The sequence below is a fragment of the Apteryx mantelli genome, chromosome 1, assembly GCF_036417845.1.
Source record: "Apteryx mantelli isolate bAptMan1 chromosome 1, bAptMan1.hap1, whole genome shotgun sequence".
Taxonomy (NCBI): Eukaryota; Metazoa; Chordata; class Aves; order Apterygiformes; family Apterygidae; genus Apteryx; species Apteryx mantelli.
Window position 1 is genome coordinate 68,241,042 of NC_089978.1, and position 20,411 is coordinate 68,261,452.

Genomic DNA, 20,411 nt, shown 5'->3' on the forward strand with positions numbered 1-20,411 from the left:
AACCTCTCAGTAGTGCGGTGACTATGAAAAGGCTGTTGTAGTACTTAGTACTACATGGGATTTGCAGAGTGCAGGCATTGTCAGCTGTAATTGAGGGTAAACACAAAGAATAGCTCAATGCTGTCGTCATTATTTTGATCATGCGAAGCCTCTTGCCCGTTGCAGCTTGGAGATGCCTTCCTTAAAGAACGTCCCCCAGGGCAGGTGGGCTTGGTTTAAAGGTTGAAAAAGCACTCTGCTGTTTTCTCCTGGCATGGTATGACTTGCCTACTGCTGGAGGAAGCAGTGAAGTTTCTCTTTCTCTCTGCACTGCGCTCTCATGGCCTGTGAGATTAGGCTGTGTTTCCATGCAGACATAGGTTGGTTCCTTGGCCACTTAAGCCCATTCAAGCTATAATTCTTTTCGGATAGTTCAAATAGATTGTTGATTTCCTTCTAGCCTTGAGATATAGTTTGTCAGTCATGGAGATGCCTAAAAGTGCTGATAAAGGGGTGTTTTAAAAAGTAATTTTGTCACATAGGTTGTGTCCACACTGCTAAATAAACAGATTTTTAAATTTTGTATTTTGCTTCATTTTGGAGTGCTTGTACTACCTCCCAGTTTGTGTAAGATTGCAAAAGTTTTGGCTCCCTGAATAGTGCACCATCCTCCAACACTATCCCAGTGTCCTCTGCATCCTCAAACACTGCAGCGGATGGTATGAGGGCATGTAGCAGTGTGATGTAATGATGATTTAATGCTTGGGAAAAACTACTATGATGGCATGTGAGACAACCCTCACATTCTTTCAGACACTTTGAATTGAAAAAAGCTAATATAAACTAATAATAATATCTAGGGCCACAAGGACACTGCAGGGGCACAGAGTGGACCCAGGGTAACGTGTCATGTACTATCAAGACAGGTATGTCTGCCACTTGGCCTCAGGCCCGAGAACAACTCCTAGCCATATTTTTTTTAGAAGTGTATTTGTAACCATAGGAACCATTTTCTGCTAGTCTCAGTAAGAGGTCAATCATGTACCTAGCTGGATTAAATATATTAGTAAATCTCATTCTCTAAATGCTTCTATACCTTTGTAGGTACTTTATTAACTGCCAGTAAAGCAATATTAGTATTTTAATATAACAGTTCTAAAATAGTTGGCTGTCCTCACTTGAAAGTTGGTTCAGCAATGGAATCCAACTGGCAGATTATGCAAAGAATAGTATCTAAAGAAAGGAATGTTTCAAGATACTTTCAAGCATTCAGCTCCAAGCTAGATCTGTTTGGCAGTTTTTCAATATACGTTGCACTCTACTCTCCCTAGCCAAGATGCTAAATTCATCATAACTTCTTGTAAAATTTTTTTCTGTTGGTTATAATGAAACTTACATTAGGAAATGTTTCCCATCCCTAGAATGGGATTTCTGCTCCAAACCACATCACATAACAGAGAGATCAGTCTGTCTGTGTATACATCTGGAGGTCAGTGTGCTCCTCTGAGCTTCAGAATAACAACAAGGAGTGATTTAACATAAGGGATCCAGTTGCTGCTTGCATACTCCAGTCTTTGCCCTATTTGACATTACAGATTGCATTCATCTTCTGAGCTCTCTCCCTTCCTCATCCCAGGGCACAGGAAGCATTTTTAAATCTTGAACAATGTGGGATAGGAAATCCTTTTCCCCCCCCCTTCTCTGTAATACAGTTTTACGTGTTAACAATAAGTAGTTAATATTTTAACAGTCCTATTGTGGTGTATAGCATGCTAAACTAAAGGATGTAGCTTTCTTACAAATTATCTTGGGATCTAAGTTCATATCTTTCTGCTACATATTGTATCTTTTATTTTAAACAACTCTAAGACTTTCAGTTTCAAAGGAATCAGAGAGTTTATAATTCCTATGGACTGTGTATATATTCCTTTTTGCATAATGTTTTAGGATCCACCAGAGTCATGATTTTACGTTTGAAAATGTCAGAAAAATCTCTGCCTTTTATTCTCTGTACCTTCAACATCTCTTTTTGTAATACTCATGGCTTAAAAAAAAGTGTAGTAGTTTGCTTTATATAGATTCAAGATTGTTCATTCCATGTTTGAAGTTCTTGTATATGTTCTCTGTACATTGTTAGAGTTGATGAATTATCCCTTGGAAAGAGGAAAATGTTGATCTGTCCTTTCTTGTTTTCAGATGATAAAAATAGTATTCTGACATTGCAGAATAAGGGAAATATGACAGTTGCATATTATTATGCTTAGTGCATTGATAATGTAGTTGTCACAAGGAGGCAGTAAAATTACTTTAGTTGCTCTATGCAGACAGAAAGTATAATACAGTGGCATTTTGAATCAATAGAGCAGTACAATTTTATTATATACTTTTTCAGAGATGGAATCAGTACAGAAAAATCACAGATGAGAGGTAAAAACTTAGAAAGTGATAGCTTCTGTTTCTTTTACAGCACTTGCACTCCTGGATTTTTGTATGCATACCAAAGCTGTGGAATGATTGTACAGAAATATACTGGTCAACAGTACCTGGACTTTTTCAATCACGGTGTTTTGGTGATGCTTTGGCAAAAATTTCACTTTGTTCTGATGGGTCTGAAGCTCATAAGATCTTCCTGCTATAGAGAGCTTAAGGCAGCAATTTAGGTTAATGTAAAACATGCTCTGTATCTGCTTGCTACAAGGAGCTTTCACTGTGATGATTTTTCAAAAAACCCTGTAACCTTGGCAGAATTTTTACTTGTTCCAGCCATTTTTTAATCAAAATGAGCTGAACTTATTGGTTACCCTTTTCACATTTAAACTGACTGCTAAAACATATGATGCTTCTGAAGTGTGCTTCAGTATTTTGCTCTTCATTTTGCCTTGTTAAAAGCATTAGATGAGGCACTTATCTTTTGGTTTTATAACAGGTGTCCTATTGAGGCTGTATCTATTCGTGATTCTTTATTTCTTAATAGGACTTTGGCAATACTATCTTTAAACCATTGCTTGCATCACTTTTTTTTTTTCTTTTCTGATATTGAATTGACCTCAGTCGTTATTTGGTGTGGTGCAAAATGTTTTACTGTTGGAATGTATCTATTCGCTTTTGAGCAGATGACAGTGAGTTCAAGAGAGACTTTTTTAATAGTGAGATTGTTGCACTTTAATTGAATACACTGGCTAACTTGATTCTGATTGTCAAGTCTGGCAGTCTGAGTTGCAGCTTCTTAACAGTGAGTAAAGTGGAATTGTTTTGATAGATTTCAAATCTGATGTAATTTTTTTTGAAACAGATTACACTGGGATTTTAGCTAAGTGAATGCTCAAGATACTTGATTATTCACTTTCCCTGACCCTGTGCTGTTCTCAGTGTAATAGAACAGAGTACTGTAATAACATTAGACAAGTGTTAACGAGCACATATGAAGCCTAAATATATTCATATTGCTGCTTTTAAAAGATGGGGAAAACACTAAAACACCTACCTTTTTTTAGTCATCTGAGTCATTATTCTCCATAGGCACTGACAAAAGAGAGTAAGATCATGGGCTGAAATCACCTTGAGGCTCTGATTTATCCAAAAAGGAGAACTGAGCATATATCACCTGAGAATCCATCTCTTCTTTAAGTAGAAACCACCTGGAGAATAATGCAGTCATCAATGTGCATCTTTATCAACCATTTTGAAATCTTTTGAAACATCTAACCCTATTTATGTATCTGCAGTTTACTCCATCTGAGTGCCATGTTATTGGCCATTGTAGAGGTATTAAATAGACTGCTCCTTTCTAACATGCAGTGGTGGGCTTGTAGTGCTTGCTGAAATTCCTCATTCCTCACCCCTCCTTCAGGTGTCAAAATTACGAGGGAAAACCCAAAACATAGTGAGGAAAAATTCCAGTTAAATTTTTAAGGAGAGGGACACTTGCTGTTTAACTCCCATGGCTGCAACAGGCTGCTTCAGCTCACTCAGAAGAAAACCTCTAGGAGGTGACTAACACAGGGTGTCCAACTCAGGTGTGTGCCATGATCTGAGATGCCCTGGAGTTTTCTGCCTGGCCTCAGCTGCTTCACCGCAGGGGCGAGGGTCTCCCGTTGGTCCTGTGCCACAGCTGCAAGTCTCTTGCAGGGCACCTGGAATGGCACTCAGTGACCAAATGGGGCCCCAGTTGTCTTTCGAGAGCTGAATCCCATTTTTTGAGCTTAAAAGCTTAAATAAATTTGTTAAATTGCTTTATGCAGCATTATGCAGATTTCTCGCACTCCTTTGCAAGAACAGGGAGGAATAAAGCAAGGCATGTTTTATTGCAGAGTTTTGAAGACCCTGCAACAATTATGCCTCTGCTCAGCTGTATCCACATGACAAATAAACTGGACTATGCAAAGGAGTAAAGATGAGGACATTCAGAAGTTTTGGCAGAAGCAGCTCCTCACACTTGTTTCCTGTTGAGGGACGCAGCCTCCAGGAGAGAGGCATGAGTTGTTGAGCTGGAATATCATATGACACTAATTCTTTCTACACTTGGGCTTCACCCTTCTGACTTAGCTTCTGTGCTTTCAAAATGAAGATGACACTTACTTACTTTCTAATAATGTTGAGAGGATTAATTACATAATATCAGGGACTTAAAATGTATTTATTAAAAACTATGGATATTATTACTGGATTAAGCTATAATTCATGGCACTTAATTTCCTTTCAGATAATGTTTTGGCAGAAGTATCCTTGTTCTGAAAAGTTAGCTAAGAAAAATAATTGCTTTACTGGAAAAAGTTAAGCTACAACAACATGTAGAGAAAAAAAGTGTTCCTTGGGAACATGCTTTGCATTTTGTTAGTTGTAACCCATCAGTACAAACTTGTCTTGCTTGCAGAAAAGGTAGTTAATGTATTTCAAGCACTTGCAGGTTAAAAATTGCCGTCTTATGATAATTTTATCATCTCATCAAGGTTGGTCATGCTCTTTTGAGTATCTTCAGTTAACAAGACTGGCCTCTTCAGATTCTGAGATTGGGAATTAATTACACACAGTTTTTGAGGATGTGCTCTTTGTTATTGGCAGTTGCGTGGGAGGGAATGTATGATTACACTAAGTGAAAATCAGTCTGACTATTAGTTGTCAGACTGCAGAAAGAATATGCATTTTAAATGAAACATAATGTTTTCTAAAATGCAGAAAATAATTTCTGAAATGTCACAGCTGAACTCTTTAGCTGAAACTCTGTTAAACCTGATGGTTCCAGGCCTTCATGTCAGGATTTTCTGTGCTTTCCGTTGTAAAATGAGATGAGATGAATGGCAGCACCAAAGCTGATTAACAGCATAAGTCTTATATGTTTGCTGATACTTTATTTGACTATAGAGCTGACCCCAAAATTATTCTTTTCTTATTGGAAATTGACTTTCAGGTAAAGGGGGAAAAAAAAGAAAAAATGAAAAGCAATTATTATGTTTATGAAAAAAATAATGCTAGGTATATTGCTGCAGTGCCTTGTAGGTTTTATGAATGCAGCATGTTCAATGTTAATATTATCCCAATGGTCTGAATTCCCTGACAGAGCTACATCTCTCCTATCGCCTCTCATTCTAAATTGCTGCATACTACACTTCACCTTGCTTATATCACTTCAACTACTGATACTCCAATTGCAGTTAAATGCTAGTTTAGCTGTTTTAATGATAAAATGCCACCAAAAAGTGTAGTCCCCCCATGCTACACAGAGAGACCATTTCAACCATTAGCACTGGATTTAGCAGTCATAGGATAAATTAGTTAGTAAGCTCATCCACCGTAAAGCTAACCCTGCAGAAAACCTGCAGAAACTGGGTTTTGGGGGATGAGTGAGCTGAGTCAGCACATTCTGCAGTAACATGAACACTAGATCCTGTATGAGGAGGGACAGGAAGTTAGGGAGAAAGGGAAATGGTGGGTGAGACTTTCCCCTTTGGTGGCAGCTCACCCTTACACTGCCTTAGCTGTAATGTCAAAGTGATCGATAAGACCCTGCAATGCATTAAATCCTTATCCATAATGTGTAACATAGTAGGTAATAAAATATCAGAAGTTCCCAAACTCTAGGGGTTGCTACCCTAAATGGATTTGCAAGCCTGAAATGGGAGGTGCAGATAAAGGTCTAAATGTCTTTGGCTGGGTTCAGTGTTCTCACTGACCTCAAGGGTCTTGCATTATACTTCCTTTGGAAGAAAACCTACTGCTAATACATATGTATCACCTGATGCCATAAAATGCCATTACAATAAAAGTGTGCATGAAACAGAAAGAAGAGAAACTTCCTGTGGAGTTAGAAAACCTTGTCACAAATTATTGCTGCAACATGACTAGTAGCATAAAAGACATATCGACTGTTTTGATTTTCAAAGGACATTTTTCTCTGAAGTAAATTCCACAGCAGGTTGGATGTTCGCATCCTCGGGGTGTTTAGAAAACTAATGACTCTGAACAATCAAGAATGTACTTGCTGCACATAAAGGCAAGATCAAAGCCATGTGAAAATACACATATATTTTTGATATACTCCTTCAGAAAAAGGCCAAAAATATCAGGTAGACCTTGCTGAACCAGTAGATTAGCCCCACAGCACTTCAGATATGGAACAGGAATGTACAATGCAAGTCACTGCTTTCCATTCCTCAGTTTTGTTTGTGGCATAGATAAAAAGGTGCTAGCTGTCCCTTTTTGAAGGAGTGAAGATAAAGATTCTTTTTATGAGAATACCTGCTGGGGAGCTGCATCTCAGTTAGATGATAAAAGATTTAACTTTCTTCCATCAGGAGAAACCTTGGTGGAATCTCTCCTGGAAAGGATGAAGGGAAATGCTATGGTAGGATGAACAGACATGATCAGAAAAGGTGTTGCAGCAAAGACAGGCTTTCAAGAGAGCAGAATAGCAAACTGCATTATCATGCTTCACAAGTGTTTGCCACTGAAAAAGACAGTAACATACTCTTTCTTTTGGACTGATGATGAGAGACAAGTTCAAAGCCACAGTCCAATTGACTTGAAAGTTGCATGAAAGAGAAGAACAAAAAGGACCGTTCACCTGCTGACAGGATTCCCCAACTTCACCTACTTAAATGAAATACAAAAGATTCTGTCTCATTCAGGCTAAGACAGCATGTAGGATCATAGAAATATTTCTTTCACCATGAAGGACTCAGGAAACTTTTTCAAAGAAAAAGCTTTTGTCTGGAGGTTTGGAGCAAAGAGAAACAGGAGACAATATGCAAGAAAGCCACATTCCAGTTTTTCTACATCTAGTCTTGCTGGTCTATATAGTAAGGAGTAACTTCCCAGCTCATGATTTCAGACCTTTCAGTGTGGACATGATGAGGTGGAAGCTGACAAAGGAAATATCTTGTTACCCAATGACTGGAAACTATCTGTGGAGCTGAAGCAGAACCCAAATATGTGGTCACTAGCTTCTTTCATAAATAGTTATTTACAGTGTTTACAAATTCAGAGACTTAAGTTTTAATCTTTTCATCCTATTAAAGAAAAAAAATCTACCATTTCTGTGTTTTGAAACTTGTTTTTTGCACAGCTCCTGTCTACCCAAATCCTCCTCCTCCCACCCCCAAAACGGTTTGTGAGGAAACGATTGAAAAATATTTTTCCATGGGGAGGCAAAACATAGCTGTGGCCCAGAGCTGTTTCACTTTCTCATTTATGATCTGGAAGAGAATGACAAATCACTCCTGATATGTATTTGTGGATGCGACAAATGTTGATGGAAAGGTAAATGATGACCAGGACAGGGCATTTGCACAAAGCCAAAGCAAGAATCATCAAATAAATCAAAAAGGAAAGTGGTAGATTCTGCACTTCTTTATATCTGTGGTTCAGGTATGAATCCCTTTTTGGAAGAAATGCTCTAAGTGAACGCTGTTTAACAACCTGGGATAGTCACTGGGCTTTAGATAGGGTGAACTTACATTTCTGGCCTTATATTGCAAACTCCAGGCAAAGATTACCATTTTGATATCTTGCAAGCTGTGTGCTCATTTATAGAACTGAGCTGTTCAAAATGTGAGTGAATCATTCAGATTCCTTTTTTGTATCAACTGTGCAGGCAGGTTATGACTTCTCTGGACACCTCCACTTTTTTCATGCAAGTTTGAATTCTGTCAGGCCTAATTCCATGTTGGGTCAATCTTTACATGATTTACTCTGTATTATCACTGGAAATACTTACTCAAAAAGGGAGGGAGGATTAAATGCACATTTAGTACTCTTTTTGATACTGATACTGTGAACTGCTAAGGACTTGCAGCAGTAAATGTTAATATTGCTGCCTACATCAAAGTATGCTAAAATAGTTCTTAATTTAATAATATTTATATGATGTATATTTTATAAATAATGCATATAATTTGCTTACGTGGCACAAAGAATTCCACATCCATTTGTAACTTGCCATTTGAACAGGGATCATTAAAATGTAGATTGGAATTCTTGACACTTTGCCTTCAATGATAGGTAATTTGGGGGGAAAGGAAAAGTAAGGAAATGTCCTCTTGGTTTATCAAGATGCATTTGTGCAGAAAATTTCTGCATGAATAGTCTGCTTTTATTTCTTTAGGAATTTCCTGGAAAATCCAAAGCTTTTTTTGGTATGCCCAATTTAAGGCCCTCCCTGAATGGGAACACAGAGTTTTCAGTCATTCTCTGAGGCCTTGACAATACTGGAAAAAATAAAGCAAAATTTTGAAAATCCTTGGATTTCAGGTGATAATCAGTGTGGTTAAACTTGCACAGGAGCAAATGCCATTTGGGCCAGCATGCAGAATATGGTAGCTGTATTTGTGTGTATTTTCAGTGCCTAAGAAACAAGTCCTCTTAGGAAGCCTTTAAAATGCTATTAAACAATATTTCATAACACAGTGCTAAATTTCTGTTTCTCCTCACATTATGACAACAAGTGAATGGAAAGGCACTCAACAGGAATCATGGTTTATATTGTAAGTTACAAATATGTGGAATTTCATTTATTTGGATGTTGTCTGTTCTGAATATAGTAAAGGAGCTCTTGATCTAATTCATAATTACAAAGTACCTAGTATCATGTTAGCAGCAGAATAATGTATGTTGGTAGTTTATTTTCTGATGAAAAGCAAATGTGCTAGGATTTTAGAACTAAAGCTTGTGGAAGCCATTTGCAAGCATTTGAAGACAGTTCTTGTTCTTTGGAAACAGAATCTGAGATTAATTTATTTAAAATTATAAAATATTTCTATTTGTTTTCCATTCCCTTCAACTCTGCTAAATGAATGGTAAGAACAGCCTCCTAAGTGGCTTGTTTCATGAGAAATCTAATCTAAGTTTTAAGCATTTTAACAGCTTTGAGTCCAGGGCATGTTATACATATTCTTCGGTCTCTGATTTCATGTGCATGAATACCTGCTTAAGCTAAGTAATTTTGCTTCTTCTTAGAACTGAAACATGAGATCTATGTTTGGAGATTAACAGCACAGCGTATTAACCCTGCCAGCAGAGAAGAGACAGCAGTGAAATGCCTCTTGATGCAGAAGGTCCTGACTCTGGAGATACTCCTGGGGAAGAAGCTCAGGACCTTCCAAAGGTGAGAGAGTGCCAGCTCACATCCCCTGTCCCAGTCCTAGCAGGGCAGACGTCAGTGCTGTGGGACAAGATAGGGACAATCTACAGGGATGGGCAGTTTGTAGGACCAGCCCCATTTCAGCAGGGGGCTCCTAGTCATCTTAACCTACAAATAGGGATGACAGCATGGCTTTGCTAAAATCAGTGGTGATATTTCTATTCTGTTCAATATGCCGAGCGCTCACCTTTTGTTATTTTAAGCAGAACAGGAAGTGTAGATCAGTGGTTTCTTCACTGGGGCATGACCTATGTTCTTAGTCACCTCTTGATCACGTGGGTGTTGGTGCAGGCAAGAAGAACCAAACTCAACCTTACTAAAACACAAAGTATTTTAGGACAAAACGGATGTCAATATGACCCAGATTTTAAAGGCTAGAAATTTCAAGTAGTTTTGATTAAAAAAAAAAAAAAAGTTAGACTTTTCTTTGCAATAGTGGCTTCAGTGTAGTGAAATGCTATATATATCTTTTTACTGAAAAATTCAAGTGTTTTTCAGTGAAGTGATGAATTTGGAAAATATGCCATCAGTTAATTACTGCATTTTAAAATTATTTTATAATCAAATCTTCAGTGTTAACCTGAGTATAGCCATAATTAGCTTTTTTATATATAGAAAGGCAGATTTTTATAAATGATGACTAACAAAAATGCTAAACCTATTTTGTTTATATTCCAGAAAAAACAGCTGTTGCTCTATGGAATTTGATGTCTGAGAATAGCAGTGCTAAATATTCTGACAGTGAAATTGACTCTAAGCTAACATGAAACTGAACTAATTAATTTTCATTAATAAACATGTTAATTAAATAGGCAGTGTGAGCAAGGACATGTAAATTTGATTTCTGAAACTATTCCAGTAGTAAGGTGATTTTTATTTACATAGATTTTTTGCTGATGATGTGCTTGATGGTCTGACAGTATTACTATTAAAAGACAAAAAAAATCTGTTAAAATAACCTCCTTTTCCACAAAATAATAACTTGTTATTAGACACTATGACCTTTTAAAGAGGTGACTTCTGAAGAGTAAATAAAAATCATATATTTGATTTTGAGAGTCAAGATTCCTCCAGTACAGTGTAGCAGCATAAAAATCCATTAGTGTTAGCAACAGAGCTGCTGAGCTGCAAACCCCAAGGCTTTTTGCCGGAGGGCTGACTATGCTGATAATACAATGAAGTTATTCAGATCTTAAAAACTTCATTATAAAATGATAATATATAATGTAATAATATAATGTAAAATATATGTATTCTGACTTTTTGGTATTATCACATGACCCTTGTTTTATCTCAAAAAGGCACACATCAGCTTCTGAAACTATTAAGTGATCTATGTATTGCTTATGGCCAGATCCTATAGCAGGGCTCACTTGTCTCTGGAGGCTAGTTCCTTCCAAATCTGTGGGACTTTCCATGAACAGAAGGGCCTGTGCATTAATGGAGTGTGTTACAAAAGTGGAGTCTTAAGTGAATTCTCATGGGAGTTTTTGTACTGGCCTCAAGAAGGCCAGGGTCCCTTTGTGGTATGAGTTGCTGCATACAGGGAAAAGGGCGGTCTAGTTCTGATGAGAGAGATTTATTACAATCCTCTTGGCAGAGCTCTAATTTCACCCTGGAAAAAAGCAGGTCTCGTTTTCTTTCAGGCAAATTTCACAAGAAGATAAAAACTGGGAAACAAATATTCAGGAACTCCAGAAAAAAGTAAGTAGATGGCAGTTCTCAGCATCAATGTAAGTGGACCTCTACCTTTATAGAGAGTGCAGAGAGTGCTTTGAATCCAATACAAATTTAATAACTCCCATGAGCAGAAGAAATGCTGGTAGGCAAGCAGCTTGCTTCTCAGTGGGACAGGGCTGCTGAACAACATTGTGACAATTTTAATCAGATTTTATACTTACGTTCCTTAGAAAAGTATTGTTTAAAGGCCCAATAAATGATTCAACAATATTTTCTTAAATTTTTAATCCATGCCTGGAAGGACTTGGAAAAGGTCAGTAGGTTGTTTATAACCATGATACATAACTATACAATACACTACTACTGATGTACTTAATACCAACTCTAATTTATTGCACTGCCTGTAACATGCCTGTTTTATTATTCAAGTATGGATAAAGCATTTGGGTAAATCCCATTCTCTTTGCTGCATACACATTAGCACTGTCTGTGTTTATGCTGAAGCTGAGTCTGATGAGATGCACGCTCCCTAGTGGGATTAATTTCACCTGACTGTCTAAACATTGTCTCCTCTCCACCTCACCAGCTTCACTAATGAATCCAGGCCTGTTATTTTTGGGGTGGTGTTTGGGAGCTCAAGTCCTTGACCAGGACTTAGCTGTCCAATGTGTTATACCAAAACAGAACAAGAGCAGGATTTCTTATTAAGCTTTAGACTTTTTCCCCTGCATTGCAAAAAAGACAGCTTTACTAAAGATTAGAGATTAAATTGTATTTTCATAAAGTTTTAAATTGTGTGGAAGAGATTGGAAACAAGAGTGGAACTCATGCTGGGAGAAGGTGATTCCCTGGGTTGATGGAGAAAGTGAGACTGGAGCAGAGAAGTAGAAGGAGCCTGGGTCTGAGTGGGAGACATATGCAGCTGGGAACAGGGATGCAGGGTCTTGGCATGTCCATGAAAGAGGGAGAGGAAAGATGAAAGATTTGACCTCTAGGGAAGGTTATAGGTTTTCAGAGCATAACTGCAACAAAGGGTGATTTTTTTCCAGGCTCATGAAACCACAGAGGACCTGGAGTTCCCTCTGTAGTAGGAACTGCATTTCAACCATGCTTTTCCTACTGTATTAATGGGGGTAGCCGAACACAACTGAATGTATTCAGCAGAGGTTAGCTATTTGTGTTTTTTACATTCACACTGGGCCTCCCTACATATTCATGATTTTATAGGTATGTATGAAATGCTTCAATTTAAATATTTCTGCCTTTCATGTTGAAGAGGATATACAATATAGGAACAGCAGATTGTGCTTCATGCATGCTTTTGTGAACTCTATGCATAATAGATAGTTCCTTCTTTAATACAGTTTTTGAATTTTTTTTTCTTGTCTACAGCACAGAATAATAGACAAAATTCTTCTCATCAAATGCCTGACTGTGTTGGGATGTGTTATTCTTATGTTTTTTCTGAACTCATTTATTCCAGGCATCCACTTGGATCTTGGTAAGTTTCATAGTTTTGCTCTATTTAAATAGAAAAAACAGTAATATTTTTCTGCATCTAGTTCCATTCAGAAAGTCCTATTATACATGTCTGTTGTATTACAATTCCACCATGTTAATCAGAACAGCAGTTTCTCAGAACAAGTTTTCAAAATATAGTCATGTCCCAGTCACCCCAGGAGGAAAAACAGGTAGTTCTCATGACTTTATTTTTCTGACTTCCCATTACTAACTAGGTGGATACACATTACAGAATAAGCAAACCTGATCTTGGCATGGTTACTATAGGTTTGAATGAGTGACCAAGATTCATTGTGGACATCAGAAAATAATCACTCTACATAAGAATACTAAAGTAGTCAGGCATTTGTTAAGTATAAATAACTCTATAACTTCCAGTCTCCATTACTGTATTGCCAGAATAAATCATTTCCCAAAACAAAATCAAGGAAACACTGTGTATATGTGAAATGAAACAACTGAAAGCATTGTGGATGTTGAAATAGGACAAGTAGATAGATGCATACTTTATATGCATAGGTTTTTGTATAGATATGTGTATGTCTATATAAGGAAATGCTCTGCATGTTCTAAAAACAGAACCAAATAACTGAAGGGCAGTCATAAAACTGATCTGTGCATTGACCTATAAAAAGTTAACAATTTTTTAGGCCGTTAAGCCCTTTAAAGTAAGGGAATTTCAGATTTATGTTTTCTCATGCAATCTCAGTTCCTCTACTGTGTACATCCATCCCAGTGACTGAAAGAAGCAAGTTTTGAAGAAAAGTAACTCATAATCAATAAATCACTGATTGAAATGTAATATGCACAGATGAGTAGTGCATAAGTTAAATGGCTATACATACACTTATTTTTCTCATATTACATTTAAATCCAGGTTTGTTATGCCTGAAATAGTTACAGTTGTTCAGCAGTGAGCAAGTTAAAAACAAAACCTACCGTGTCTATTGCTGACACTTCAGGTATGTTGACTGGCTTGGTAAGCTACCAGTAGCAGCAGGCTGTTATTTTGCCTTGCAGGGATATAGGTTACTGTGTTTAAGTGGCCTGATCTGGTTAGCATCTCTCTCTGCTGGGATCCGAGGAGATATCAGTGTTGGATAGTGCCAGCACAAGTGGGAGCATATGGGCTACTGTGTCCGGAGCAATGTGTTTTAGTAGGTACAGCTAAGCTGCTAAATGTATTTGTTTCTGGGATTGATCCTTGACCCTGGATGCAAAGCCATTTGGTATAATGTTGGACTGTACAGGACAGAGAGACTCAAACTGGATGCAGTCTACCTATGCTGTTTTTTGGGCACAATCCCTGAAATTGTCTCCAAAACTACACCTGGTTTATTTTTATTTCAGAGGAAGCAAGAAGGGTCCCTCCAAAAAAAGGAGTCTAGGAACAAACCAACACTTATGCAAGGGGGACTAAGACATTGCTGTGGAATTGGGCTATGAAGTTACCTGACAGTGTAGATACACTCAGCAAGACCTTGTTGGTGTGTAGTAGGAGTCCTGGTGCCCTGGAGCAGCATGAGGTTAGAAAAGGAGATATCTCAGCCAGGCTTTCTTCTCCTTTTCTGCCAGTGTCACAGCTGAACATACTATGTTCCAGAGTATTTGCTGGGGAAATGGGAAACTTCAGTCAATCAAGATTATTGGCTGTTAAGAAGTTAAAAGGTATACTGAAATATTGTAACAGCAAAAGTGCTATATTACCAAGGTGTAGGAGGATGGAGGAATTAAAGAAGTGGGAAGGCATTTGAAGTTGCCATGGCTAAGAATATAAGAAGAGAGTTCAGAAAAAAGTCAGTTTTCGCCCTTACTTTCCTGTCTCTGATAAGTAGGCTCTGAACCATGTAAGATTTTATGAATTAAACATCTAAAAGTGTTTTTAAAACCCACACACAGTCAGTAAAAACTACATAGCACTGGTTGCATATACCCCTCGTAAGGTATGCCCTCTAAATGGTAAAGTAGGTGGAGTCAATACTGGAAGAAACTTAATAACTGATCATTACTATTTTTGTGCCATTTTACATCAATAAAATAAATGAAAAAACTGGCGAGGCTGGCAATGCAGGTTTCTATTATTCGATAGCTGATCTTCACATGCAACCTTGAAAGTAAATGAGGGTTGTCTGTATTTTGTATAATTTCTCCCTGTTATGTATTCATGGCAAACCTAACAGATTAATGAAGAAATGTTCTTAAGTCATATGTATAATTTCCATTAACATCTAATGGAACCTGCAAGCTTGTACTGAGATGTTATTGGTGACTCCTGAATTCCGCTATCTTGATGTCAGCTATCAGTTATATACCATTACTGAAGTAACGCTACTGTGATTCTCTGTGGATTTTAGTCCTCCAGCATACAGAAACACATTTCTTAAAATACAGCACATTTTGTACTCTGATGGTTTGGTTAAATTTCTGCAATATGTTTTTCTCATAAAGATGAAAGTAGATTGTAGTTCAGTGTTTAATTTTCTACTAGAAAAATGTTTAATACAGAAGCTGAAGTGTTAGAAATCTAATAACTTTTAATTGTATTTGGTAGAGTGAATTAGAGAGATTACAGAATTCTTTATCAGTCCCCAGCCTTGATATATTTTTTCCATTATTAACTTGAAATCATTGATATAATTTGAGGGAACTGACATTTTAATCTAAATAATAAAATTAGCATACTTAACAGTCTTTTAAAATGCAGAACACGTGCTACTCAGTTGTCTTGTACCTGCTCATCAATTTATTTAGTCTAATTCTATGGAATAGCTATGTTAACGCAAGGTTAATACTGAGACTTTAAACAAACAGATATGGAAAACTGAAAGTTAAGACTTCCACAGTGTCTTTGTTCTGTCCCTGTGGGATTATGTTTTGTTACTAAAGCATTGATAAAGCATCTGAAAAAGGAAAACAAATGATGAACGTAAAGTCCCTTTGAGGATTGTACCTGGAGCCTGTGTTGGCTTTAACTTTTAGGCAGACATGCCTAGAGCTTTGAACTATAGTGAGAGTCCCCAAAAGAGAACAAAGACTTTTAAAGTAAAATAAAGCAAGGTTTATTTAGAATATAAACTAGATTTTTTTTTTTTTTCCAATAGAGAATGCTCAGAGTGAATCAGTCATGCCTGATCCCATTCTGGTTCCTCCGGTGATATGGATGTCTGCACACCAGACATCCATAAACTAATTACCTTCAGCTCCCCTTAAAATAGTCAATGGAGATGATGAATAATCAGTGGAAGTGATCAACAGGTGTGGTTCATCAGACCTACTTTCAAGGTCTATTTTACAAAAAGATTCACCTTACCCTACATCACTTCACTCCTTATAAAGCAGAGATCATCTTGTCAAACTGTAGTAAGTTTTAGTCACAAATAGCTGAAAGCAAAAACATAGCAGTTAGATGGACACTCAGCTTTATGCTTGATAATTTTGGGATTTCATTACTAACTAAAATCAACTTTGGTATTATTAAGCAAAGCAATGTTAGCAAACAACCCAAACTTACCAACTTTTAAAAAATCATGTTTTTACCCTTTTAAGCAACAAACCGGATCACTATGACCTTTCTGGATAGCTGGATAAGTTCTATAAATCAAAACTCATGCCAAGCAAACATCCTAGGCCTAAATTTTCACTGTTGTCCTTTTTCTAGAGCTAAAATTTCTCCATGTATACACTGAACTGTTATCTTGTTTGACAAGAACTCATTTATGTAGTTAAATCTAGTTTTTCTTGGAAAACTCTCTCTTGTCATCTATATTCACTGTGGTTTAACTTCTGATTGTCTTGACTTCTTGTATTCAGCAAAATTCTGCTGCAGATCCTTTTGAGGATCTGAAATAGGAAACTATTAGCAATTTCTCTTGACTAGTGGTATCTTGAAACATTTGAAACCTGTGACTCGAACAGTGTGAAAGGAATGCATTCATGATTTTCATTTAATTTAAACTGTCGTCTTTGTGTTCAGTAGGCCATAGTGTGCAGCCTCCTTTCTATTTTAATGCTGTTGCATTGAATGAAAAATGTGTTCAATTGCTGCAGATACAAAAGACTCCTGTTGTATTGTCACTCCTTTAGATACTGGTTATCGTATTTTCTGACTCATTTCCATAATTTATAAGAAATTTTGAAGAAATCCACAGGAGAAATTAAATACCTTAATTGGAAAGGGCATCAACAGAACAAAAAAACAAATGATGTCTACCAAGAATGTTATGCAAATTATAGTGGAAATTTTGTCTTACCATCCAGAGGAGCGACACCTCAAATTCAAGAAAGTGGATTGGCTCTAAAGTTACTCCAATATAATTTCTCTTAATTTTTGTCCTGCTTTTGTTTAAGTGGACATGCACAGTTGTCAGTTTTTACTGTAATTTACACAGTTGAACCAATAATTATAACAGACTCAGGGCTGAGTGACATTTGTCTGGTAGATTGCTTAGTGATGAAGAAAGGCCTGCATAGCCCTACAGCACTTCATGAACTCACTTAGAATTTGCTATTGAATCACAGAACTAAAATGTTGAATGTCAAAAGTTCCATATCAGTGTTTACTTGGCTTAGAAACACTGAAGCTAGTTCTCCGTTACTGCAGCCTACTAAGATTTTAACAGCTAACCTCCTTTACTTTCTTTTGTGCAACATTTTCAACAAATGGTACAAAGAATCAAGCGTAGCAATGATTATTTCTTAACAACTTTGAGACAGATTGGCAGGGACAGTATGTGTAAAGGCTTGCATGAGAATTAGCAATGCTGTAACCTGTGCTAGAGACTTTAAGCCTAGAGATCTTTGACTAAATCATATAATTCCATAAGCTAAAAAAGAATGCATATTGCACTAGTGAAATAAACATAGTGCGTGAGTGTTTTGGTCCCACGTGTGCAGTGCATCTGCCTAAGAACTGTAATAAACTTTTGTCCCCAACGTCTGTCTTGGCCTTGAGACACAGTATGTGCTTCTGAATTTGTACTAGGAAGTTTCTTTCGAATGGTGAAAACATTTTTAATTTGAGTCACTCCACAGCAGCTCTGTGGGTGAAGTCCTATCTCACTGTGTGCAGCAGAACTTGCCAGGTTAAAAAATTTATAAATTGCCATGGAGCAGGAGTTCATGCCTGAGAAAAGTGTGGACAGATTCCATTAGTCTGAAAGGCATGTTAACTCCAGAGCATCTACGAGGCTCCTATTTTTACACTTTGAACTGTTATTCTGTAACTTTTTTCTCCTCTGCTGCTGGTGATAAGCAGATCAAACCATTTTATGCTACCATAGTGTATGATGGTGGAGTTGTATAAATCTATTGCTGTTTACAAGCACTAAAATTATATGTACCAAAAAAAAAAAAACCCCTAGGTTCTCACAATTTCTAAACATTTGTATGTGTAGAGAGGGAGTAGAAGAGAAATATTTTTATTTCGGAAATGCTTGGTTTCAGGTGAATTTTGGCAATAGTTAAAATGAAAGGTCCATTATAAAATTATTCAATATTACTGAGGCATTATTTACAAAACGTTTGAAAGAACAGATGAATTTAAAAGGCTGGTATATAATAGTTTAGTGCTAAGAATACAGAAAATCCCAGTAAGACAGACAGCATATTAAACTATAAAAGCTGGTGTATGACATCATAGATTAAATCAAGGAAAGGCTTAATGCCAAAAGCCACATTGTTAAGTTTATCCTGTTTTCAGATCTTATATCAGTATATCCTTGGTGTAAAAAGTGCACATCTGTTCTCTAATTTGTCACCGAGTCTAACTTTTTTCTCCAAAATATCTAGGGTCTGTGGTAGTAATCAGTTTTAGCTGAGGAGAGCTTATAGGTATTGACTGCTCAAATGATACTGAATTATCAACTGTATTTAAATCTGTTACAATCAATATTTCTTTCCTTGTCATTTCATTTTCAAAGCTAGCTTTCCTATATGGTTTGATAAATTAAAGAACCAGATGCAAAGCCTGGAAACCAATGTTTATGGACCTTTTCTATACAGCTCAAAATACCAGCCTGGATAAACTGTGGTTGCCTGGAAACTACTTCACACATATCAGTGAAGTAGATAGTTTTGGTCCCCAAAACATTTGGATTAGGGATACCTTCTCTGTACATGATAGTTGGCTCTGGTTTTGAAAGTATCAATGATGATGCTATGCTCATGTTGTGAGCAAAAAAGGGAACACCCCTTATATGAGCTAATTATTTATTGTTAGTCTAATTAAAAGTTTTGTCACTGTAAGCAAAACACAACAAAGTTATTGTTAGTCCCCTTACAATAATACTAACACTTATAGTCCAAATTATCTAATTAATACAAAACTCATTAATAGTGCTACAGTTAAAAGTTGTTATACAAAAAAACCCAAACACTCCTAGCATCTACCCCTTATTTTCTAATATTATGGTCACGCTTCCATGCTCTGCAGGGTGCTAAGATCCAGTTTGAGGCTGGGAGGAGTCATGATGAGTTGTTGGTATCTTCAGGTGTTTGCTGGGAGGAGTGTGATAGGGCTTTCTTTCTCCTCTTTACCAGAGGGTGTATGGTGTTGATGTTTTTTTTTCTTCCTGGTGGCTTCGGTCCATTTGGGCCCATTTTCATATGCCTTCTAATGTCTTACACCTTTCTTTTTTTCCATTGGTTGCAACTCCATGTTACATCCAATTTTATTATATATGGTGTGCTGTACGTATGTTACATACTTGTTCCTTGTCCTTTTGGTTATCCCTAAAGTGGGTCTTGTCCCGCTCCTAAGTTTGCATTACTATCCATAACTAACCACTGTTGAGTTGCTGTAAGCCCTGGGGCCTTTGGTGTCATCCTGTGCCCAGACCTTCAAGACCTTTGCTATCACTCCCTGTCTGTACTCCTTTACACTGCATCATTATGCTAGGGTCATAAATAGTGCATTCTACACATCATTGCTAATTGTTATTCATATGTATATAATAATTAGTAACAACAGGCATAAACCATGCACGTATGCAAAGCTAAGCAAAACTAAAATTAGGTAATATCCATCTAATCATTAGGCAATTGCTGAAACAAGTAAACAAGCTAAGACAAAGCTCCAAGCAAGCCTAGCCAAGTCCAGGCGAAACCTGCCAGGTCCTGAGGCCTTGCACAGTTAGTACAAAGCCTGTGGGCAGCTCCTCTATTAGGCCACAGGCAATACTCTGTTTACTGGGGAACAGGGCTGCATCAAATTGGAAGGACTTTGATTTTACTGAATTGTCTCTGTATTCGGAGTCCGGTCCAAAGTCCATAGACAAAAACAGGAGCATTTCTGTTGACTTCGTTGAGCCATGGATCAGCTTTTAGTTTTTTGGAGCAGTAAGTATACTAATCCAATGAAGGCAATGACAATGAAAAAGGCTATAAGCTTCTCTGCTCATTTGGCTTCCAGAGCATAGGCTTTTCTGAACACATCTCCAGGATGCATCGGGTAGGGACGCCTGGCTGTTCTGGCTCTGGTTTTGTGGCGCTGCTGCTCAGAGCTGCCCTCTGAGCCCACCTCACCCCACTGATTCCTGGCAGCTGCCTTTCTGCCTGCGCTGCTCTCCCTCAGAGCTCCTTACCCGCTTCTTCCCACTGC

At 37.4% G+C, this 20,411-nt stretch overlaps 1 protein-coding gene across 1 annotated transcript in view; it reads left to right on the forward strand.

Annotated features, from left to right (window-relative positions):
• OCA2 (OCA2 melanosomal transmembrane protein) overlaps window positions 1–20,411 on the forward strand; it is a 192,084-nt gene that overhangs the window by 83,536 nt on the left and 88,137 nt on the right. The window contains exons 15-17 of the mRNA XM_013954085.2: window positions 9,430–9,577; window positions 11,260–11,317; window positions 12,686–12,794. Coding sequence (XP_013809539.1) covers window positions 9,430–9,577; window positions 11,260–11,317; window positions 12,686–12,794 — 315 coding nt within the window. The remainder of the gene's footprint in view (window positions 1–9,429; window positions 9,578–11,259; window positions 11,318–12,685; window positions 12,795–20,411) is intronic.